The sequence below is a fragment of the Egretta garzetta genome, unplaced genomic scaffold (assembly GCF_000687185.1).
Source record: "Egretta garzetta isolate BGI_Z169 unplaced genomic scaffold, ASM68718v1 scaffold25, whole genome shotgun sequence".
In the NCBI taxonomy this organism is placed as follows: Eukaryota; Metazoa; Chordata; class Aves; order Pelecaniformes; family Ardeidae; genus Egretta; species Egretta garzetta.
Window position 1 is genome coordinate 1462401 of NW_009259800.1, and position 25177 is coordinate 1487577.

At 40.9% G+C, this 25177-nt stretch overlaps 1 protein-coding gene across 1 annotated transcript in view; it reads right to left on the minus strand.

The window, feature by feature from the left end:
- Positions 1–8291: 8291 nt before the first annotated feature.
- GALNT9 (polypeptide N-acetylgalactosaminyltransferase 9) overlaps positions 8292–25177 on the minus strand; it is a 158393-nt gene continuing 141507 nt past the window's right edge. Inside the window, exons 7-11 of the mRNA XM_009639846.2 lie at positions 23446–23631; positions 19914–20051; positions 17175–17270; positions 9141–9308; positions 8292–8438 (exon numbers count right to left, since the gene is read on the minus strand). Coding sequence (XP_009638141.1) covers positions 8292–8438; positions 9141–9308; positions 17175–17270; positions 19914–20051; positions 23446–23631 — 735 coding nt within the window. The remainder of the gene's footprint in view (positions 8439–9140; positions 9309–17174; positions 17271–19913; positions 20052–23445; positions 23632–25177) is intronic.

The window sequence follows — 25177 nt, forward strand, 5'->3', positions numbered from 1 at the left end:
TTTTCTTGGTTTGAATTCAAGATAACCAGCCAGGATGCAAAGGCAAGTCTAACTGACACAGGAGCTCAACCACATTACAGTAACAACAGACAGCCAGAACAATACAAAACAAAACAAAAAACCAACCAGGCAGTGTATAGGCTGAAAAAATCATCATCACTACTACTTAGTGCTCACTTACAGGCACATATTCATGATTCACAGTTGATTTATTGATCAAAAAAAGGAGGGGGGTGGCTACATTCAAAATACACATTCTTCACAGGGAAAAATCTGAGACAGGATAACTTTTGCAGTACAAATGTTGGCAGATGCAGAATTACCAACAGAATATTTATATGAACCTAATTTTGCTGGATATTATTCACAGAACATTCATTCTAACAATCATATGGTACCTTTAAAGGTGCCATTTCTCCTTCCAAGAAATTCTGGCTTGATTATAATAGGCAATTAAGTTCACAGAATACCTTGGCTAGCAACAGAGCAAATGCTCTACACAGAGCGCTCAATGTGGATTTACAAATAAATGCCTCACCCTAAAAAGACTGATCCTGGAGATGGAGCTAAATTTGCCAAGGCTGTGCCAGGCTATTCCCTCTGAGGCTGGTTGGGTCATTGCCCACCTGAAGGCTACAGCCAGCCCTGCTTCCTCTGGGTAAATCAGGGAATCGCTTCCCAGCCGCTCTTCAACTTAAGCAGTCACTGTCCTTGCAGAAATCAGGAAGGTGAAAGGTTGTGCACTCAGGTCTCACCCAGTTAATCCAGCTGAACCAGAGGCATGCAAGAGTCAGGGCCACGGAAGCGTGTCCAGGTCCGGTCATGCAGGGGTGACCCATGGGTGGGCCCTACGGCCCCCACCTAGCAGGAGGAGCAGGGCACGGAATTCTTTCTAGCAGAAGGAAGGAAGGTGTCAGCTCTTTCTCACACGCTCTGTGCTCTTTGAGCACAAATTGCAAACTTTGCGCATACAAACTAACAGAGTCAAAAGAGTCTGGCTGAGATCCAAAATCAATGTTAAAACAAGTAATGTATGTTTTATACTGCTTAGCAGTTCCAGAACCCGATCAGTTCTCACTGTGCTATCACCCAATCCAATATACGACACAGAGCATCTGCTTACACTTTTACGAAGTTGTTTGCTAGCGATGCCAAAAAACCATGACCCTCAATGCCTTCTGAACTATATTTTAAGAGGAGGATGACAGAGGTCAGACTAAGAAGGGTGTTGGCAGCAGTTATTCACAGTTTGTCACCATAAGAGAACTACAGGGCATCGTATGGAATGAAAAGCAGAGACACTGACTCACAGCAATTGTGCTGTTTATTACAACAGGATGTTGTGACATCCAGACGTGTGAATGGATTAGGTACATACGGGCCCACAGCAGTTATTAAATCTAATGGTTGGGTTGGGGTCTATAGCCTCTGGCCTGGGAATTCCTTACCTTTGGAAATTAGAGGGAGATATATGATGAGAGGATCATTCGACGTTTTCCCTGTCTCCTATTTCATTCTTCTAAACATCAGTTATTGACTTTCCAATGACGAGGTGCTGGGCTGCGTAGACTTCTGGTAGAAGTATGACAGTATAGAAGGGACTTCACAAGCACTTCATATCCCCTTTCTGTTGCCTTTGGGCAGATAAAAGGGACTTTGGAAACAGAAAAAAGATCAAGTCAATAGCGGTATCATCAGTTGAACTAGACCAGGTCTATAGATGCTATAAATTACTCTAGATAGTTCCCACAACTTCCTTGGCTGCAGCAGAGCAATGACATTTGACGTCATCTGTAAATCTGGCCTCTCTGTTGATACGGGTCGGGTCACAGGGTGTGGAATGTCCTTTGTATTAACTAGGCAATTTGGGAAGTATGGGCTGTTCTGTTCCTTTGGTTGCAGGAGGGTTCTTTGGAACAGTAACACCTCAATGACAGATCAGTTGTGCTGTTACACATTTGAATTGCTAAAACGTAGCTCCAATGCAACACTCCTAGAAGGAGAACACTTTCATCATCAGCTTCCTGTCTGTGGTTCGATAGCCAGTTTTCCCCCATGGTTCAATGATTCCAGGAATGGTGATTGCAAGGTCAGAATTTTTTTATGGGGATTTTCCCCCAAGATTCAAATCCATCTTTGAATGCTTCTTGTGGAGCACTCACTAGTCCTACGGGACTGTACAAGAACAAAGCTTGTAGTGCTGTATGGATTGGTACCCACAAGCATCGCACAAGCATGAGTTTGTGCTGGGATGGTGAGACAAGCCTTCTCTCAGGTCTCACAGTCATGGTGCAATCCCAATCCCTGCTGTTGTCAGTCTCATTTTGGGTGTGCGTGCCTGAGGCCCGAGTCTCTAATGGGTGCGTGGTGATGCATCTCCTCAGGCAGGCAAAGAGCTCGTCCCCTTCAGGACAGCTTGCGATCTGCTGCAAATCGTGCTGCCCTCGTCTCAAAAATGGGCTGACTACCTTTCAGAACAGATTGTGTGCAATTCAAATTTTCAAATGCATGTATACTTTACTTTTCTAGTTTTCCTGTATGTGACAACTCTGAATTTTAAATACAAGGTGTTTAAATATACAATAATAAAAAATGCAGCTCATGTCAGCAGTAAAATGCATAGTAATTTATTAACTTTTCAGGTGTAAATACAAATTGATTTGATGATGCGCCACAAAATGAAAAATTATTTGCAATCACAACTCACCTCCCAATTGCTGCATTATTTTTTTAAATTAAACTTATTACAAAGAGTTTGAAAACTGGGAAATACTTGTTGATGGCCAATAGAAAACTCTAACCCTATGAAAAGTAGTAAGTGCTTCTGTACATCCTTGAAGAATGTTCTTGATTTAGAAATTCTGTTCTCCTAAATCAGGTTGACCTATGTCGCTTCGCTGGGGTATTTATAAGTAAATATTCTTGGTCAAAGAAAACATTGTTTTTACTTGGCGCAACCCTTGGACTCAATACCTTTAGTTACATATCATTAACGCTTTTGTAATACACATCGCTGTATTTTGTGAAACATTCTAAAACCCATTAGTATGTACTAAAGAGGTTGCTGTAAATCGCTTGGTCTAATGCCCTTGATGGCTGGGGCATTGTAAAGACACAGCTGAAGTCTTCACATCCCAGATCTTTACAGGGACAAGGTATTTTCAACAGTTACCAGACTAAAGTAGAGTCTGTTAAGAGAGAATCTGAAGCTAATTCATTACATTTTTTAGAAGACGTAAATATGGATGTGTTTTGTGCCAAATTAGCTGAGAATTATTAACAATATAATTCCAGTGTTTACTCCTTGAGCTCCCTTAGTTCACTCAGCAGACTCTATCTCTGGCAGAGCTCACCCCGTGCATTACCAGCTCAAGAATATCCCTGTTACCGCACAGGAAGCTATAAACGCACGATGCACATACTGCAGTAGATCATGGTGCCAATTAAGCTAGTTTTCATGCATTCTGTAATTACAGCTCTCACCTTAGGTTCACTAATGTCACACACACACACACACACAAAATCAAATTGTACCCGCAGAAATAAGATTTAGAGGTACACACAACAGTGGTCTCCTGATGAAGCAACACAGAAACGTGTTAAGTTTGGGATTCTTTCCAGAGAGAACATAATGTTAAGTTTACTTTGGAGGTATCCAGATCTAGAGACGTGTGAAGACCTGAAGATTCCCTGGTTCCTATCCAGCTTGTTAGGTAGTTCCTCTAATTTGCAATACCATCTTTCATCTATAGCATGACCTCACGGTCGACTTTGATTAGCAGTAAGAAGCAGGCAGTCAAAACAACAGTCAAAAATGGAACATCATAGCTAGAAACATTTTCAATTAAGTGAATTCTGACAGTAGTTCTTCCTCCCAAAGCCTTTCATGAAAAAAACAAAGGTATTTGTTTCCTCGCTGAATGCCAAACACCCTCTGAACTCCCAACTTCTATTAAAGTTCTTACAACCCAACTCACTGGGTCCTGAAACAGGCCATAACGTGCTTTAGTATGGCTGTTAATGAACCATTTCAAATGAATACTGGATACTGAAGGAATTACATGCTGTGTAATTGATCTAAAGAACAGATTAGGACTGGTGCTATTTCATTAAACCTTATTAGCTCTGGCTTAAGTACTTAAAATTGCAGCTGTCCTATGTCAGATGGATTACACCCCTTGTCACACGGGAAGTGAGGTTTTCATCTACTAGACCACAGTTTTTAAAAAGGGAGCAGGCTGATGAAGAGAAATGTAAGCAGTTTCCAAAGGATTGTGAAAGCCTGATCCTCAGACATATCAAGCCCCAAGTTATTCATTGAAATGAAGTAGATGGTTCAACAGTTTCAGAATACATACAAAGAACTGTTGTTTGCTTCCCTATTTTTGTCTTAGATCACTTCTATGGAACCAGAGTTTAGCTTTTTGGTGGTGGGACAGTCCTGAAGAGTTCTCATGCCTCATGGGTGAGGACAATATAGATCTTTATGCAACTGCAGTGGAATCCATTGGGTCCTTCAATGCCACCTTTCTCTTGGTGCTTTCCACTGGAGGTTAGCACGCCTCAGGAACCAGTGAGCCAGTAAAGCTAGAGGACAATTTTGGCAGAGCAACAAATGGCTTTAACCAAGCTAAGAATAAATTCAGCTTGGAAAATAGCTTGTAGCTCTCAAAGGAGACAGGGCTTTTCTCCCCATAGGACTCAAACTAATTTTTAGGGATTTTGACATGCCTACAAAATTATTTTTTTACTGGTTTGCCTTTGACAGCAGTGTACTAGACTTGATGTTCCACATCACCTTCTATTCTTCTGCCCTAGGACCTTGTATTTGACTCCAAAATCTCCTAAATCAAACAAAATAGCAGTTGAAGATGCTTATCTGAATTTTCTCTACAAGGTATATTACACTGTGTGCAATACTTCTCATAATATCTGCGTGGCTGCAATGTGGGAAACAAGACTGAACATTTGAAACAACAATAAGCAGGGCTTCAGATTATACTGAGGAGTGAAATACTGACAAGGGGCCCATAGACTTTGGTCAAAACAGGTAATACTCAAGGCTGTTTTAATTATTATTCCTTTTATGAGAGAATATTTAAGACCCTCTCTCTCACATGCAGAGTCACCACGTTAATACCTCAGCCCAAGCAGTGGTTCAGACAGATAAAGACTAAAATAGAAAGAATCCAACAGACGTATTTTTCAAATATTAGAAATTGTTTCAGTAAATCTTAAAAAAAAAATGACAATCACAGAAAATACCAACTCCACCTTTAAGAGTTATTTGAATTCTTTTATATTATTCTATAAATCTCAAGGCCATTTAACTATCACAGAAATCTGCTTTCCTTCTTATACTGAAAGTCTGGTTCTTGCCAGCCTTCTGCAGCCTGTGGCCTCCGTGCTCAGAGCTTGCCAGCACTGACGGTGGGGCCACATTCAAAGGTTTTGCACTGGGCGCTGAAAACGTGCAGTAGCGAAACTCCAAGGACAACTAATGCACAGTCACGACAGTGGTGTCACAGGGAAAGGTTGTCATGCTTCCTTGAAATCTTTGCCAGTACATGCAGGTCTATCTGGGCTTCTCAGCTTGAAAGCTCCTGAACTGCAAATGCAACACTCCATTTAGGATAATAAATTCAAAACCTGGTATTCCTCCAAACGTTCAGCCTTCCTTTTCCATTTACCCAGGACTTGAAAGGCTTGCTGTCCCATTGCTAACGAAGGATCAAACGTAGATTGGCAATTCAAGACAAGGAAAAAAAAAAAAAAGGAAAAAAAAAAAGCATGTGGCATATCTGCTTCTGTTGAGTAAAGTAAGTTTATACTCTAATGGTTAAGCATTTAATGCTCACACTGATATATAACTAATTTCAACTTCCAGCCATCTTCATATGAAATAGTTAGCACTTACTAATTGGAAAGACTACAAATGACCTGTGACTTTGTTCTCCAAAAAGCTCAGCGGGTAAAACTGTCTTTCCCTTCTTCTGCCTTCTTGCCTCCCTCAGCCAAATATTTCATGGAGTAAAACTCCATCAGAGTAAACAAAAGAAGAATATAGCTTTCATACAATTTCTGCCTTTTAAATTGTGTCTGGAGAGAAGATGAAAAGTCACTTACAGATAGAACTCCTGTGCAAAGCGTTCCACACCGGCTCCGTGGATGGTAGCTATCCTTTTACACTGTCTAACAGGTTAACATAAAGAGGTTAAATGCAGGGCGACTGTTCCCAATCTATATTGAGCCTGAAACTTCCTCCCTGTTTAAGACCTGCAGGAAGCCTTGAATACTGAGCTTGTCCGTGATTTTTTGCCATATTGCTTGCTTTATTAAAGCTGCTGCCTCTCCCTGCAGGTCTTACTACACTGTTGAAGAGGTCATGTTCAACTAACCATAAACACGGAATTTTAGGCATTTTTATATTTAGAAATTCACCCAGAATTATTATTTTGTATATATTCATGCATAACCTAATCCATGTGACATAAATAAAGATCTTAGACACAAATAAACTCCAGGAGAACTGGCTGTGTTTTACATCTAGAGCGCACTCTGCTTCAAAAAGAAGACGGGCAGAATACAGTGATACCGTCTTTGGATACCAACCAGAAGTTGACAAGTTAAAAGTAAATATTTTATTACATACCATGCCCTTGAAAAATTAACTTTGTTTCCATTTTATTTTGTTCAGCATGCCTTGAAATAGGAATGGCAAAAGCTCTTCAAGAAACAGATCACCAAGATTAATGGTACCACAGTGTCTGCAATTACCTATTTTCCTGGCTCAGTAAAATAAAACAAATTTTTTTTTAAAAAAATTACCGTAAAATATTAAACAGTGAAGTTAACTGTCTCTCCTTCAATACAACTGAGTCTTCTGTAATGAAAAGCCATCTGCCATGGACCCACATCCAAAGCCTGCTGACACTGGCAGCGGTTATCAACTTTGACAGCCTTTTGGATAGGGCCTTGTCGTTGCTCTGGCTACCTGTGCACAGATACCGCATGAACCACTGGGTACGTTATTAAATTCAGGTTCACAAAGATGCCATCAACAGGGCAACCACAGTAAAATATTTATATTTCCAAGTAACAGTACTTATATATGCTGCCTAGTCCTTTCTTGCTCTAATTTGCCCTCTTATCGCTAGGGGTCTTTTTACTGAGAAGAGTTTGTTGGCTTGTTCAGGAAAATTGTCTAGGCAGTGCTCACAAAGCATATTTGCTCACATTTGACATTTTCACAGGATGGGCAACAAAATGGAAGATTCAAGTTGTTAAATTCCACAGATGGCACCAAACTCAGTCAACTTATTTTCCGAAGTAACGAGCATCCAGCTTTTGGGCAGTTTCTGGAACAACGCAACAGCGCACCCGCATGTACAGCGCTGCAGGATGGGAGCCTTGCACTCATCTGCTCAGGGCTTGTGGGCCAGCTGAGGCCTCCAGAGCTTCATCCATCTACTGGGACATTTACTGCCTCCAAAGAGTTAAATATGCAAGTGCTATACTGCGATGCCTTTACAGTGGAGAAATGTAAAATGTGGCAATATAATGGAGCATGTGGCTATTTCACCTATTCAACATTTACCTGTGTCTAACTAGAAGAGGTCTCTAAAATGCTGCTTTTTAGCAGCTTGAAGGTTGAGAACCACCTGTAAACATTTGCGGAACAGTCTCTTTCTAGAAATAGAGACTCCTAAACAATCAACCTTGAAATTTATCATATATTATATTGTATTTCCAGTGCTATTTACAGATCTTGTTTAGTACAATGAACCAGACATGCTGAAAAGGTAGGATTTTTCCAGTCCCCTTTTATATGAAGTACAATAAAAAAGGCACGTGATTATTCACCATAGGAGTTGTGCACCAGTCAATAACTTAAAGCTAAAAAGCTACCCATCAGAGAACTCTATGAGGCAGTATTGAGATCTCTCCTTTCAACTCATCATAGAAACATCCGTCTATTAATTCCTCTTGGAGAGCTTAAGGAACCACTTTTCTGTTGTGTTCTGATCTTCACAAGATTTCCAAATCAACAGAAAACTCTTGTTAAGCTTCCCAGGTCCATCTACCGGAGCAAGGAAGGGTCAAACAGGGCATGTATGTGTCTGCTTTTCTTTTTCTTATTCTTCATTTTTGCCTTTGAATGCCCAACTGTGGAGGACTCTTGAGAGCCAAGTCCTGTTCAAAACTAATTTGCTTTAAGACAAATTCCTTGCAAGATATGGCACACTGAGCAATGGACAACGGCAGGAGAGGCAGCTCCTCAGCCCCAGCAGTCAGTGTCGGCCATGCTTTATCCAGTTTCTAATCATCCATTTTTGCCCCGAGCACCTTTGTACGACTAATCTGAGCCCAAAATTTGCATCCTTTGACATTTCCACTTCTAGACAACGGCCCGTGTCTCTGCTGATGATGGGACCGTTCTGAGAAAAAAAAAAAAATAAAAGAAGGATGAGAAGCAAGGAAGCAAGCATAGAAAAGGTGAAAAGACTAGAAGAAAAATAGTGCTAGATTTGTAAATCTCTAGAATATAGAGATATAGTATAAAATGTCTGGAAAGTTTTGTATATATCAAGTGATAAAGTGCTAGAAATTCCTAGGAGAAGCTAGATAATCCATACAAAGTAACAAAACAATTTCTTGATAATTCTAGATTTGGGAATTACTAGAAAATTCCCCAGAAACCACTAAAAACACTAGAGAATCCCTACAGACCCCAAGATACAGGAAATCCTAGAAACTGTAAGAATGCCTTCGAAAGTCCTAAAAATGATTTGAAATCTCTGGATCTAGAAATTCCTTGAAAGATGCTGGAAAAATCCTAGAAAGGTTCTAGAAAAAAAAAAATCCTAGACACTAAAAAAAAAAATATTACAAGTATGTTCTTAACAATCACTTCAGCAACTGAGAGTATTCCAAGAAAGGATAACTAAAAATTCCTAGTAACAATATAGGAAAATTCCTGGATAGCACATGACCTATGGAAAACATATCTATTTCTAGAAGGCATACAGGGGGATTCCTAGAACAGCCCTCTAAAGGCCTCCTTGTTTTTCATTAAATATCCTTTAGAGCAGCATTCCTCTCCAATTTCTCTCTGCAAGGCTCCCTGGGCTCTTCCATACCTGTGTGAAGTCCCAGAACCTCTGTGCTGGCCTCAGGACATCTTCGCACTTCTTCAGAGTGGGCGTCCTGCCCTTCCCGTCGTCAACGAGGCATTTGGAGTCAGGCAGAAAGGCGGTGGAGCCCAGCGGCCCCAGCTGCAGGACGCCTTCCGAGCTGTAACGGACAAGCTAGGGAGGAAAGGAAAGGGAAGACTTTAACCCCAGGGACGGGACATGAAGCCAACCTGCAGCTGCCTTCCCCACCAGCTTCTGCTGGTGAGGAGCCCTTGTCCTGCTGCACGTTGGGACCTTCCCAGTCCAGCACATGCTGCTCAAGGGCAAAGCTTGAGGAACTTCTTTTACCAACACAGGGTCTCTCGTAGGACATGACATTCCCTTCTTCCACACCTCTGCTCCCCACCATTCCCTACCCACTATTGCACTGTGAAAGGGCAATCAAGAAAGTGAAGTAATCAATATGTAAATCATACCCACTCAGCAGGCGTGGATTTCACAAGGACACGATGTCAATTTGCCATGCAGTTTGTTCTTAAGAGCTCTGTTAGAGGCTACCGATAGCAACAAGTCTCATTAGTCTTTGTAAATAAATGTTACTGAAAAAATCCAGCCATGCAACCAGTATCCAAAAATATGAGAGGAAAAAAGAAATCATGAGAGGAAATAGCAGCAAATTTGCTAACATATGCTTCAGGCTTACATAATAAGGAACCATACTCTGATATTTCAGTTTTGTGTGAGGCTTAACGGTGCTGCAATTTAGTGATGTGGTAAATGCTTCTGGCTGTAATTACAGGCTTCAGGTGAGGGCCATTTATTATTTTAGAGATTTCTTCTTTTCAATGAAAAAACTTAAGCAGGCGCAATCATTCATGTTAATTTTTACGGGAGTGTAATTTTTTTTTTTTTTTTTAACGTTCCTTCTATTTTAAGTGATGATTTCACTTGCCTCAAGTCATTCACAGTAAAATGGCCCTCAAGATAAAAAAACCCCACAAAACCGTATGTCAAAGGTGAGGTAAAAAAATTGGTCTCTTATAATCTTAGTGTGCCAGACTATATTTTATGACATATTAGACCAAGATAAAATACGTAAAGACATAAAGAATATCTGTAGATGGCCCTTGTTCATCAGGACTAATTGTCACAAGGCACCGGAGGAAACAAAAGCTTTTCCTAGGGACACGCTTGGGGACCTTGAAAAGTTTCTTGCAACCCAAGGAGCCACTGAAGAACGTTGGATAGCAGCAGGCCTGAAGAGCACAGCCTTGATGAAGGAAGGTTGATTTCAAACTCTTTATTCTGCCTCTTCCAGATCTGATTTCTCTCTACTGCAATTTGTTTCAGTCTGTCTTCTAATAAAGCCTCAAAGCCTTAAGGGTGGTTTTAGGATGCTCATTTAGAGGGAAAAGGGACTCTGTCAGCTCACTCTGTATCACATCGCACTGGGATAACTAAGAAAGCGATGGAGTCCTCATTTATAAGTTGCAAAAATTAATAAATAATCCCCTTAATTACTGCTACTTCCTAGACAGTTGAGGGAGAGCCTGTCGAGGGAGATTTCAAAGCACTTTAAAGCAAAAATGCATGGCGTTAATTTGGCAGCAGGCCAGTACGTCAGATCAGTCGTAGCTACTTCTCATTTTTTCTTCTGTGTTGAAATCCAGAGTCGTTACACCAGCATAATATTTTGCCCTTCTTACCCTAGCAGGAGTCAGGCGCAGCACCCAGGTGCCAAGCGACTGCTGAACGGAGTCAGCTCCGTGGCATGTGTGCTGTGAGGCAGGATGCTGCAGGGTGAGGAGCTGAGCCACCGAAGAAATGTAATTATCACCCGGGAAATTCCCTGCCTGTCTGGTCTTACTGCTGCTATATGGCTGAATTTACTTAACAAGAAAGGGAAGGAAGGTCAGAAGTGCCTGCCATTTATTGGATGCTACTGACCAGTGGATGAGATATCATTAAGAGTCAATCAAAACCCCTTGAATTAGAGTCTAGCTTTCTACCGCCATCCTTATTAACCTCAGAAGAATCATGCTGTGAATAATCATATCTTGCCAGTGTTAAAAAGAGCGTGGTCTACTCACTCCCAGACCAGATACCCTTTGACAAACTGTGTTCATTTTCCCACCTGCCATTCCTGTTCAGAGCAACCACGTGAAGCGCAGAGTCAGAACAGAGCCCACATCAGAGAAACCGGAGGGATAACTACATGAGGATTCTCCATTCTATGAACAATGTCATTGGCAGGGTGCTCTCTATATACACTAAATCGAGACACTACTTTATTTTTTTTTTTGCCTTTCACTAGCAGGGTAGGTAGGACATATGTCAAAGAAGCTCAAGCAAGCGAAGAGATTCAAAATATGAATGGACTGCCAGCTCAGACAAATTAAGTTCCTTTTTTCCCATATAAATGAGGTGGGGGGGGGGGGGGGAACCCACAAACTTTTTTTTTTTTTTTTAAAGTAGAACATATCCGTGTATTTCACATTTCTCATATCTAATGGGTATTCAGCAGGCTTCAAGTGAACTGCAGGCATGGCTGAAAGTTACACTGACTGGCAAATGGCAAATATGTTCATCTTGCAGTCTTTATTATACCCCTCCAGGTCCCAAAACACCACCTAGCAACCCAGTTGGCTTTGCCTTAATCAGAACCACTGTTTATAATGGGCTACCTGCTCTGCAGTAGAGGAACAATTTTCCCTGTGGTTTAAGATGAGCAGCATTTTCTGTACAGATATGAAAAGGGTCTAAAACATTATTTGTCTTTAGAATCTCAATAGCCAGAATTACACGTGCTCTGCATCTCAGTAGCTCTGTACTGGGGCAAGACACTGTTATAGAGAAGTCCATCAAAGCAGAAGGTGCCATTACTGCTTAGGCCTGAGAAGTGGAAGATATCCTAACTCTGTTAAACTATCTCCAGCATTGAAGGTGGCAGTTGTGTGGCAGCTCAGCAGAGCCAGAGATGGCTTGGTGCAGGAAACTGGTATCTATACAGTGACAAGACAAATGGAATATTATGGGATTAATTTTCCTGAATCTGTGTTTTCTGCCAGGAGTTCCAACAGTCATAAAAACCTAGGCTCATCCTAAAATAAAATAAAATTCTAAAAAACCACCCACAAACAATTATCTCAAGTTTAGGACACATTACGTAGTAAAGTTTTAGTGCCTGCTTCTGCAAAATCAGACCAGAAATTAAGGTTTAGGAAACAACTATAGGATTAATAACGTCTTCCTCCAAAGACTTCATATCGTAACTTCCTAGAGACAACATAAACCGTGAAAATAAAATAAGCATTAAAGTTGCTCATTACTGTAGACTGGAAAACAGGAACTGGGATACAGAGTCAATGAAACAGTGAAAATTACACCTGCTGTGTTCAAATTCCATCTTGAGTACAATCACCATACTGAAAAAGAAATAACCTCTGCATTTCCATTAGGACTGTGGGGTGCCGACTGGCCAAAATCAAATGGCAAAGCCCCCGTATAAGACATATTCTATCCCATTCATAAAAAAAAAAAAAAGAAGTTGGTGCAAGTCTTGACATGCTGAGATCCTTACGTATCCACATACTCCCATTGCAAACTGCAAAACAGAAGCAGTTTTGTACATCACGGGAGGATGGACCTTTGCTCAGTTTTTCTCTTATCTGAGACGAGCTGAAGGATCCGCATAAATGACATTGAAGCTAAGTGCTCTATTAAGTACTCCCAGATCTAATCCTGATACTATCTGCTGTACCTGTGACAACACAGGGTACTTCTCCCTTCAACATTCAGAAATCTGTGCAGAACAGAAGAGGCGTCGAAGGTTGTTTATGGAAGCCACCATTTCTGATTCAAAAATAGTGAGCAGTGCTGCCTATGGAAGGTGATCCTCCAGGAGCATCAATGCGATAAGTAAATGCCAGCTTTTAGTTGAAGGATTTGACTTCAGAAAATAAGTCCCTGCTCATTTCCACTCAAGTGAAAAAAAAGGACAAAATAACACCAGGTAATTGTTTGTAGGAGACAGTTACAGGAGTAGGTCCCGTAGCTTTCCACACTAAATTTAACCCCTCTCTCTGGTTCTCCAAGCAGAAGGAAATCTTTAATGATCCTTCAGCCCCTCAGGTTAAGATGAGCTGTAAGTTGGCACAGAAATTGAAACAGTGAGCTATACAGGAGCCCAAAATACTTTAACTCTGCAGAATACTTGTCCCCATAAGACAAACAGATTGTAAAAGAAAGTCACCAAGCTTCCAGGTTTGTTGCAGAATCGTGCCCACCACTTCTGCAAGTTAAGCAGCACCTTTTCATCCACCCCGCTCTACGCAATCAGACCTGCTGCCCAGCATGCAACTCTGGAAAGCCACAGCCCTACCAAGCAAAATGTTAAGTACCTGCCCTCAAGCAACTGTTTTAAGTAAAGCCTTTCATCTCCTCTTACTCCATCTGTTTGCGTAGCTGCGAGCTCCAGGAGCCCAAACGCCTGAGATCTCCCTTCTTTCTGCTTGATCTTGGGGTGGAGGGAGCTCTCGCTTTCAGGGGCGCAGTGCCGCCCCTTTCTCTGGGTGTGAAAGGGAAGAGAGGAGGGCGGAGAAGGAGGCTGTTCACCGGCGCCCTTCTATCCCAGGGTGCCATTTTATTAACTTCTCTTCTCTCACATACTGTATAATCAGCTCCACATCACAGCATTCAAGACAGACGCTGAGACGGTGAATATTTCCACTGAGGCTGTGTAAGTGCTCTCGGATGGTTCAAAACCTGCGTGTCCTATAACCATTCTAAGAAGTTTCCAGAACAACACATTCCACTTTTGGGGGGTTGGGTCGTCTGTTCCCCTCTCTCCTCCCCTTTTTTTTTAATTTGTTTTACAACAAAAGGGTATTACGCAGTGCTGTAGAACCAATGGGCTTTACAGCTGATTGCACAAGACAAGCCACATCAGAGCCAAGGCAGCTCAAGACCCTCAGTACACTGCTTTGTTTCTGAATTTTCTCTAGCCCTATTGCTCTCCCAGCAATATTCGCAAACCTTTTTTTCCAGAAAGGGATTAGGTTCAAACTGCAGATCTAATGTACACATATAAAAATGGCAGTACTTTTCTGTAAAGCGAGTTTTGAAATCAACTTAGAGCGATGCACAACCTTGTCTGGACGTTCCTAACTGCCAGCGTACCCTACCTTAGCTCGAGTCAAATTCTTTAAGCTAAATTGTTGTAAACTCAGGCTAAATGGATTCCAGAGCATCCGTAAAATATCTTGTCCCTGTTTGAATAAAGAAATTTAAAAGCTGGTGTCATTGCAAAGATGTGATTTATCATGGTAAAAACTGATTTTGAGAATACACATAGGGAAAGGCGTTTTGTTCACAGAGCAGTAATGGCAGAGTGGTTTTATTTTTCACTGGTAATGCAGGACACCACCATTCAGAGGTGTGCAATATGAAAGGGAAATAGAAGGGTAAGAAGTAGAAGAAAATAACATTTTATCACAGAAGAACAGTAATCTTATTCCTACCTCAGCTTTCCTTAAACACCTGACTGACTTCTGCTGGTTTTAGTGGAAGCGTGTGTATGCTAAAATCAGTGGTAATTTGTGTGTCAGAATTGAAGAGTATGAAAACCGAACAAGACTGGAGCTGAACAGCGAGAGGCTTTCACACCAGTAGGACACATCAAGCACCAGTGGTAACCTAACTGGTGAGAGTGAGTTCCATGTTTACATTCATTTATATTCAGTAGGCATGCACAACTAACCCAAATCTCAACTCAGTAGGGGTATTTTATGCCCTATGCTTGAGACGAAAAATGTCAGAAACTGAAAGCTAAACATAACAGACAACGATGCTCACAGGCTGATTAGAAGATGGGCTTTAAAAATGTTTATTTAATATATTAAAGCGCTCGCTGTCAACACCTTTCATGCTATGTGCTTGAATATCCTTGATTAGGGTTTGTGCAGCTGTGGTTCTCATACTGAATTAATTTTGTAAATTGTGGTGAGATGACAGAAGTTTTCCAGCTGTGTAATCATTAATTAACTGGGCTGCATTTGAGTGGCTCCAGCCCATGCTTGTCTGTGAAATACTCAACTTGGGGAAAACATCACCTCTGCCTTCTGCTTGGGGTTTCTTACAGAATGAAAACTTTTTTCCCATTGGAGAATGGAAATTCAAAGTGCTGCCGGATGATTTGGTAGATTAACTTTTTGCCTTTCCCATACTTTTATAGTTCTCACACCTGGGGGATACTTTGGATTTTAAGGCTTTGGCAAGAGTGACTTTTTTTATGTGTTTATCCAATGCTAGTAACTCTAGTTTGTGGCTGTATTGTAAAGTCCAACAACAGCTTTTCAGGCTTTTCCAGAAAATTCACGGAGACTGAAGGCCTGTAGCAGAAGCGAGCCAGAGATTTAACTGGTTGCTACCCAACTTCAACTCCTTGGGCCGTAAATTCTTTGCATTATTTGCCCATGAGAAGAGCTGCCCAGTGCCTAGTCTAGGGCCTGCAATTCAAAAGGCACCATCTACTAGGCACCGTATTTACATCTTACTAAAGGGAAAATGGAAAGTTCCTTAATGGAAAAAATCAGTCAGACCTGGCTGCTGAGAGGTGAGCTACTTTATGCCCCCAAATTTACAAGAGTTATTCAGAAGAAGCTGGCCCCATGGTACTTTCAAATACATTCACAGTAACTTATGCCCTCACCTGTTTTGTTCTTCTGGAAGTCAAAGCATGTTCTATGAAACAGGAGTTGTGGAAGCAAACAAGTAGGTTAAGGGCTTAAATTGCAAAATAAACTGCAGTCAGAACCATTTATTTCATTATTCTCAATGCTAGCACAACGATTGGGGATTAGATGTTGCAAAGGGACTTTCTGGAAGGACTTAAATTTGCAACTTTCTGGTCAGAATTAGAATGGAGCAAGAGACTGAACTCTCTCTGAGTGCCTCAACATCTCTGTGGAGTCTTCTTGAAAAGCTTATTTACATCTAATCAAGCAGCACTGTTTTGTTACCTTACTCAAAGGCTGTTCCTTCTGCCTCTACTAGGAAAGTGTCAGTCAAGTGTTCCATAATGATCCTGCCAAAGGTGGACATTTTGTCAGTAGGAATTACTGTCTATCGCACTTTGCTCTAATAGGGTATGAGTCTTCACCAGCTTGCAATTAAGCACAATAGGCAATATTTCTATTTTGCAACTCTTGTTATGCCTCCATGGTGATGTATGAGCCAGGACTCCAAATCAATACATGTATGGCTGAACTTCAGATAATTGTTAGGGCCGTGATAAGGTCAGAGTTTATTTACGCATGAGTATGTTCATTAACGTAGTTTTGATTCAGTTGAAGACTTCAAAAGAAACTAGAATTATATTTCAGAAGCAGCTCAAGTCCTGGATTTAAATAATATCCAAGTCGTATTTAAAAAACAAGTAACTTCACTATGTGCACGGAAAGGAGAAATGTAATTTTTAAATCTCCAGACATCTGTAAGAAAATAATAATATGCACAGGGACTGACAAAAAAGAAATCTTCTGTTTTAGAAAAGTATTAAAAGAGAGTCTTAATTCCCTTTGAAGTTGATGTTAAATATGTGCTTAACTTTTTGCCTACTTGGGGAACCAAATCATCAGCTTGCTAATTGCCTCTCTGCATAGGAGCCTATTGGGCCAATGAACAGTTAATTTAAAGAGTTAATTTAAATCCTATTCCTAGAATAAGTAAAGTCAAAATGAGAAAAGCTACTCACTCAAACAAACTGTCTAAATTCATTAATCTTCAGTGGATTGCTCCGTTATTAAAACAAATTATCATGATTCTTCTGTTTTCCTGACTGGCCTCTTCAATGTATGGATTCATATGCTGAACACCTTTGAAAGGGCACCCTAAACCACCGGACTAAAGCCAGATATGTTCCTTTGCAACTCGGGGGCATACTGCCAAACTCAATTCAAATGCACCAAATTACTTTTTGTTTCTTCTGAAAATTCTTTAAATTAAAAGTTTCTCATTAATTATGGGATTTTAACCATTTACCTGAGAGGACATTCCATGGCATGGATAAAGGATTGCTTTGTCATCCTCTTCGGCTCCCTGATCCAAGCAGTAGCCACTAGCTTTGCTGTTACGCACCTATAACCAGATCAGAAAGAAAACAGTTGTATTGGAAATTAATCTGTATGATGCAAGTCCAATCTAGCAAACCTTAGCTGTGCTACAGCTATTGAAACAACTAGTATGTAAAACTGTTCTTCTCAGAGCACACATGCTTATTCTCCAGATATGACAGGACGCCAGTAGTGAATTTGCTCCAGGAAAAGACATTATTTGGACAACCTGCTGTCTTTACAGACCTTGGGTCAGAGTTACATTTTCAGCAATTACTCAAGGATCAAAACCCCATAAAATTCACTCTTAAGAAACCCAGGCCAAATTTTGCTCCAATTTACCCTTGTGTAAATATAAATTTTGACCATATATGTTGAGAATGTGACTTCAACCAACCAGCATAGGAACTACCCAGGACTGGTATGGGATGTGGCACCCTTGTGTTTGCTCCTACTGCATATATAAAACCAAAAAGGCATATGAAACAATTCTATTTGAATTGAAAATACGGTATATGGTTATGTACAGAAGTGACGTAAAGCACATTACTGTGAAAGGGTACAGCAATGATGACCAGCGTTGGAAGGCTTTCAATATATTTAAAGTTTGGGTTCAGAGAACCAGCCAAGTCAAAAATTCATGTGGCTCCCCAGACAAGGGAAGTTTACAAGTCTATAAAACTGGGCTGGAGCTCTTGTGAAATTTCAGGCTTTTCTTTCTCTTCAGGCTAGAAGCGTTGCACACGTATTTTGGACATAGAAAAATTTTGCAAGTATCTTAAATCAAGAGGTTATTTAGACAGACATTTTGAAACAGTCAACAGGTCAGTTTTGGTTTAGGCTGTGAACAATTTGTCTGGCCACCCCCCATAATGTAGAAATAGCTGCTGCATGAGGTCTCAGAAAGATCAGTAAATAGTCCTTGATATTATAGTGTACGAGCATAACAGGGTTCGGATAAGGGGGCTCTCCAACAGTTAAATTTCAGGAGGTTTATTTTATGACTCGAGTACTATAAAGGCTAAAGAAGATTTAAGAAAACTTTATAACATGGCTTTAAAAAATGTGAATTGGGTCACTAGGAAATATATTTTTGCTATTGTTTCAACGTGTTTCACATCTTCTCAATACATTTGTTTTCCTTTAAACTCTTTAAAATCCAGACATATTTTCCTCCAGGAAAATAACCAGAAGAGAAGGTATTTAATAACAGCCTTACTGTCATTTCAGATGAAGCCTCTAGTTTTTTCATTATGGATGTGTAAGACTGAAAGGGAACCTTGCCAGTTTATACTACCTAAATAGCTTGCGTGGCTCCATTTTATTATAAATTTTAATGAATTCGATACTTGCATCACTAAACTTCCTGTTTGACTCAAGAACCTTCGAGCGACCACTCAACAGAAACAAACTTCTTTTTAGAGCCCAGCTTGCTAACCGTCTGCTCTAACTGACATGACATTGGCAGCACTGCCGAAGTTCTCCGCGGTTAACAGCCTCCTCAGAGCTGACAGTTACTAATAGCTCCTGTTGAATTCACTAAATGTCTTTCCTCAGTTACTGCCAGGGGTAGTTATATTAGGATGCAAAGTGATATTATGCAATAAAACTTGCACTTTGTATCAATATCTGAAGCGCCTGACTTATTTTTATATGAAGTCAAACAAATGGAACAGAAAGGAAGGATGTCTGTTTAGTTGTCTTGTATGAAGATATATTGCCTTTGGATTTATTTGTAGTTCATGTAGACAATTAAAACAGAATCTTAAAAACATGAGGCAGGAGGAGAGCTCCTAGAACTTTGCCCCAGTTCACAGTCCTAAGCAACAGCAACCCTTACATTACAGGCACATGATACAGATTTAAAGAGTTACAGAAGACATGTCTGACTTCTTTAAAGATTGGGGTCAAGCATGTGTGGGAGATTTGATCAGTTCACGGAAGAGAAAGGAATGATCCAGACAGCTGAGGTGAACCAAAACGTCTACACGTTTCTAACACATTTGGATCCAGCATTTAGTAATAACCTATCCACTCAGCTATCTCAGAGTAGGTGTTTCAAGGTCTTACTCAATACTGGTAACACATGTGGAAATGAAGAATTGTTTTTTCTCTAATGACTTTTTCATGCTGAGATAAAGACCCACCAAATGGTAGCCTCACCTCCTCATCTGAACAAGGATATGTTGCTTTTTATGGAGGATTGCAAAAATTAATTAATCAAGTGAACGCAATCCTTCAGATAGTTTGGTAAACCCCAAAAAAGGGATGGTTCTTTACATAAAAATTCAGCAAACTCAACTGTTCTCATTAACCGCAATTATTGTAGCTCTCTGGACTGCTGATGTTTTCTTGATGACGTCTGTGGCATCCTATTTGGGAAAATGATTACCTCAGGTTTATATTCTCAGAGCTGCTCTGTTTTAAAATGAAAGCCAAGGAGGTTGCGTATCATCATTAGTGAGAATGGTTTTACCTGATACCCTCCAACAAGAGGGACAGTGCTTCTCAAAGCCACACTTCCTAGTGTTGATTAAAAGTAGGGGAGGGCATTTCTGTCGCTACTACTGCGCTGACTTGAAATTGCTCTGCACATCCTGATACCCACCACTAAGATGAAAGGACCGCTCTAATGCAGCCATGATGTATTTTCAAAGACATACGGTACCTCTCCATAAGTGACTGTATTATTATAAACCCTCATTTCAGGATAGACATTCTCCAAGTACCACTTAAAACTCCGGCACTGCAGTCGCTGTCGTAGAGCTATTCTTTCGGAAACATCTCCAAAGTCAACGCCAGGGTTCTACAAAGCAGAAAAAGAAGGAAGAAATTGCACTGCATTGACTTTATGGTTGTTTTCTTTACTGAAACCAAATTGGAGTTCATTTTGTATACCAAGCTATATTTCCCTCTCTTCTTTCTCTTTTGTGAGGGGCAGCTCATCAAACAGCTGCTGTTGAGAACAGACAATAAATATTAATGAAAGTCGGTGGGAAAAGAAGGATAACAAACAGGCAAAACCCAAACATAAATCAAAATAATAAGAATACAATAAAAGAATGTTGTTCCTTACTGCAATTCTAAATGTTTGCAATCAAACCTGAACTCTCTTGCTTTCAGATTCATTAGGAATTTAGGTGGTAATTCTGACCTAAGATATGGCAGCTTGATGATGGTTTACTCTCGTAACAACCTTAGGTGTTCACTAACATAAATGAGATCAGAGCAGGCCTGTGAAAACTTCAAAGCAGAGCTGCTCAAAAAGTCATTAAGCTCCATTAAACATTTGCGTAGACCAGCATTCGGTTTTTACTGGAACTGGAGCTCATTTGCAGACTGGAGCCATAAAATGCAGTTAAACTCAAAACTTTCTTTATAATTCTACTTCAGAATTTAATTCATGTTTGAATACAAATCCCATGAAAAACACAGGCTGGAAGAGTCAAATCAATACAATCAAAACCAGACGTTTAAAAACTGCGAGGCCCTAAGCTAGCGGCTGTTGATTTAAACCGTTATAAATCATCACAGTTCAGCATTAAGACAGTGAGAGTTACCTCATCTAAAAGTCTTTTCCGACACCATATGAATCAAATGGACTGAAACTGGGGAGTTTTGCATGGATCTGCCTTAAGTGCCTTGGACATTTCCTCCAGAAAGATTTCCGTACGTTTTACAAATGATGTCTAATGCAGGGTTATAAGACAGCAGCAAATCTTAGCTCAGGGTTTATTAGAATCCCCAACAGATGCCTAGTTTTTCAGGGGAGAAAACAAGTGTAACACTGAACAGGTTTTTCTATTTGCCACATAAAGAGTTTACTGTGTTCACTGCTGCTTGCTGATGCATACTTTGTCATGAGCTCCCTATGCAGCATCCATTCAAATGAATGTTAATTTACGTACTACTTCAGGCTACGTGGAAGGAGAGCAATTCTCGGAGGCACTCAATACGATAAATCATTCAGTGTAAGATTCCTTTATCACTAACATTTCCAGGAGTAGGTCATAAGCAGGGGCATGCCAAATATTTGGTTAGCTAAAATAAAGCTATGCTGACCTGCTGATGAAGGCTATAGGAACATGATCTTGCAAATGTGTCCGAAGATCATCCACTAATCAGGACACACATTCTGCTTAGATCTTCAATAACTTGGAAGGGAGCGAGTTGTGAAAAAGATGGTGTGAGTTATGAAAGGGTAGATTTGGATGGGTTTTTGTATGGGAGAACACATGCATTTTACTTGCCTCCTCTCCTCAGGAAATTCCATTTTAAAATGAGGGAAGGCAGTGCCCTGTTCCCAGTGCCATTTCTAGCAACCACCAGCACAGCCAGTTCAGCAGCTATGAAAATGCTGTGCTTACTTCTGTATTAGCTGCAGTCATCATGTGTGGGTTACAGCGTGATGGTACAAGAGTGAGTTGTCCACAAAATTTAGTATGCGGACATACTCCTTGTAACCAGGCAGTAAGGTTTCTAGTTCTCCTGCAGAAGTGTTTTCTAATGGCTTGTAACAGTACAGGACTTCTCAGTCACCTCGGCTGAATGCTACAGCAGAATAACTGTGAGCACTAACACCAGCTTCCTTCTCCCGAGAGCTAATGGGGTTATTTTTATGATGCACATTTTATCAATCAATTTCTTTTATGGAAAGAAAATTTTAATGTTCAATACTTATGCTGATTTTATGTCTCAATGTAGAAAACTACATCAATAAGTAATCTCAGATTAAAGGAAATCATGTTTTGATGTAAATGCTTACTTAAATGTCTTGGTTTTTCTCAGAATTCATTTGCAGAAGGCATCAAGCAAACAAATGTACCAAGGTTACTTCTTTTTCCTCTCCTATTTGAAACAACATCTTTTCAAATGGATGCAGACAGGGCTAAAACTCCCCTAAAAACTTAGATGGACGCTGCTTTGCTTTCTTCCTACTATCACAGGAATCTTGTGTGGGAAAGAAGCTGTGCAGTATTGCCTTGTTAAGGCAAAATAATTCTCTGCAATCACCTCTCATGCCAAAAGAAGTCACCAAAATACATCTTCACGGAGACCTAACTTCTAACATTGCACAGAACGTCCAATACCAAACAGCAGTAAGTGAAATTTGGACCAGTGTGAACACCTAGCGATTCAGACATCAGATGGAGAAGAATGAAACATTGCTCCTTCAGGTGTATGTATTTTCAAAACTACAACAGGAACAAACAGGTGCTTAGGTACCAAAGCAGAAGTAGCTATTTAGGACACAGACTAAATCCAATGAAGTCTTTGACAGGACTCCCATGAGTTTGATGGACTCTAAGTCAAAACTGAATATTCAGCAAAGACGCTGCTGGGTTGGCATGTTTTCCTGTTCTGATAGGAACGTTCCTGTTTCCATTTACTTCAACCAGCTTTGAAGAACCCCCTCATATAAGGGTTAACTAAACCATCATCACCTACAGAATGGGCTATGCTTCCCCTCAGCCGCTCTCCCTGTGCCCCTTCACATGAATCATTTGGATGCAAATACCACTAAAGGACACAGCAGCAGTCAGCTTCCCCTGACTGGGATATAACATATAACTCTTCTCTTGAAGAATTACGCTCAGCGGAGATGTAGCATGTGATATACTTACAGAATAAAGTGATAAATTGAACCTACAGTTTATCTAATATTTATATTGCATGGATTCCTAGAGGTCCCCACATGCCATCTACAATTCGTATGCACAGTAAGAAACAGAATGTGTCCACATTGCAACTCGCAGCCTGTAGACAAGCTAGTTAACGTGGACTTCTTTTATTGCATACTTTGTTTTTATGCTGGTGAGGTCTAGTGAGTCTCGTGATGAATAATGATATTTATTTATGGACATTTCTGTAGTCCTCACCACTGTAGCATATGAACACCTCAAAGTTTAACAGCATCCCAAATTAACGACTTCTTCTGAGGGAACGCATAAACCTGAAACATCGTGCTCTAGTTAAATTATAAATCTGTGCCACCACTCCTAAGCACACACCAAAACTTACACCAGGGAAGCAAGTTTACAAGGCAGAACTCTCCATATTGAGCACACACCGAGAAGAAAGCACTCTTCCCCCTAAGCTTAGCCCACTTCACACAATTTAGTAATACCCTTTACCTCAAGGGGCTAATTAGGAACAGCCATCCACGTTTTGGTTCAGGAGAGAGCGTGACCCGTACTTACCGCCATGGGGATGTTCCATGCCATGTAAACGTGTGACTTGAAATCATCCATCCAGACCTCAGCGGCCCGCAGGGCGTTGCGCTTTGCATAGTAATCAATGTCGTTGTTGTAGGGTTTCTTTGTGCGTTCAATATGTGCCACGCGAGAACAGGGCAATACCTCCATGCTTCCTCCACACTGCCAGACCTGGGGGAGGTGGAGTAAAAATAGTTACATGATTTTTCTTTTTTTTTTTTTTTTTTAATCTTCTTAAGGTGATAGAACAGCTTCTTGGGTGTCATTATGTAGAGCGCTCCCAGGTGGAGATGGGTGCTATCGAACGGTCCAGACTGATCCCAATTTACCTGCTCCGGGGGTGAAACCCCTCTCCCTTTGCATTGACTATAGATGAGTCCGAGGTGAACGCAGCTGGCTGTGTTAGCTACAGAAGTTTAGGTGCCACAAATACCCAAGCCCTTCCCCACACTGTCACTGCTCTTGGAGCCATTAAGCAGAAGACAAATTGTAAGGTGGTAACCTCTATCACAGGGACTAATTTAACCTAGTGCTTGTGTCATGGTTTAACACCGGCTGGCAACAGCACCACGCAGCCGTCACTCACTCCCCCCACAATGGGATGGGGGAGAGAATCAGAAGAGTAAAAGTGAGAAAACTCATGTGTTGAGGTGAAGACAGTTTAATAGGGAAAGCAAAAGCCGCGCACGCAAGCAAAGCAAAGCAAGGAATTCATTCCCTCCTTCCCATGGGCAGGTGGGTGCTCAGCCATCCCCAGGACAGCAGGGCTCCATCACACGTAATGGTGACTTGGGAAGACAGATGCCATTGCTCTGAATGTCCCCCCCTTCCTTCTTCTTCCCCCAGCTTATATACTGAGCAGGACATCATATGGTCTGGAATAGCCCTTTGGTCAGTTGGGGTCAGCTGTCCTGGCCGTGTCCCCTCCCAGCTTCTTGTGCCCCTGGCAGAGCTGAGAGCTGAGAAGTCCTTGGCCAGTCTAAGCACTACCCAGCAACAACTAAACCATCTCTGTGTTATCAACATTCTTCTAGTACTAAATCCAAAACACAGCACTATACCAGCTACTAGGAAGAAAATTAACTCTGTCTCAGCCGAAACCAGGACAGTTTGTTACTAAAGCTTCAACAAAAATCAGCTGGATCGCTGGCTGGTTTTGATGCTGTGTACATGGGGGTTACTGTACCAGCTCTCCAAATCAACTAACAAACTGTTAATAGTTTAAATGTGACTGCCAGAAAAATCTGATACATGTTTCACATGCATAAGCATCTCAGATGACCTATTCCACACCAGAGCCTTTTATGTGGGGATTTGAACATTACCTCTGGGAAAGAAAAGGAAACAAATTACCGACATGCACAATACCAACAGAAAAAAAAAAGCAGCACAGAAACACAATTATTTTCTCATTATGGAAACTTAGACTTTGATTGTGAGTCAGTCAATTATTCCTTTCTTTTTCTAATCTAGCTCCTGCAGGCTCCGCTGACTTTGATGCTTTGCCCTACCTTCAGTAGGGAAGTTTCTACCTTCAATAAGAAACAAGCACTGACTTACTTGGTACAGGACATCCCATGGAAATTTTAGCCAAGAATAAGGCACAATAAGTCTTAGCACAGGATGCCTTGGTAGACTTGGCCATTAACCAAAACGTGCATTTATTTAGCGAGAGAGGCTCCTGCCACACTCGGTAGTGGATGTGAGCACAGCAAAA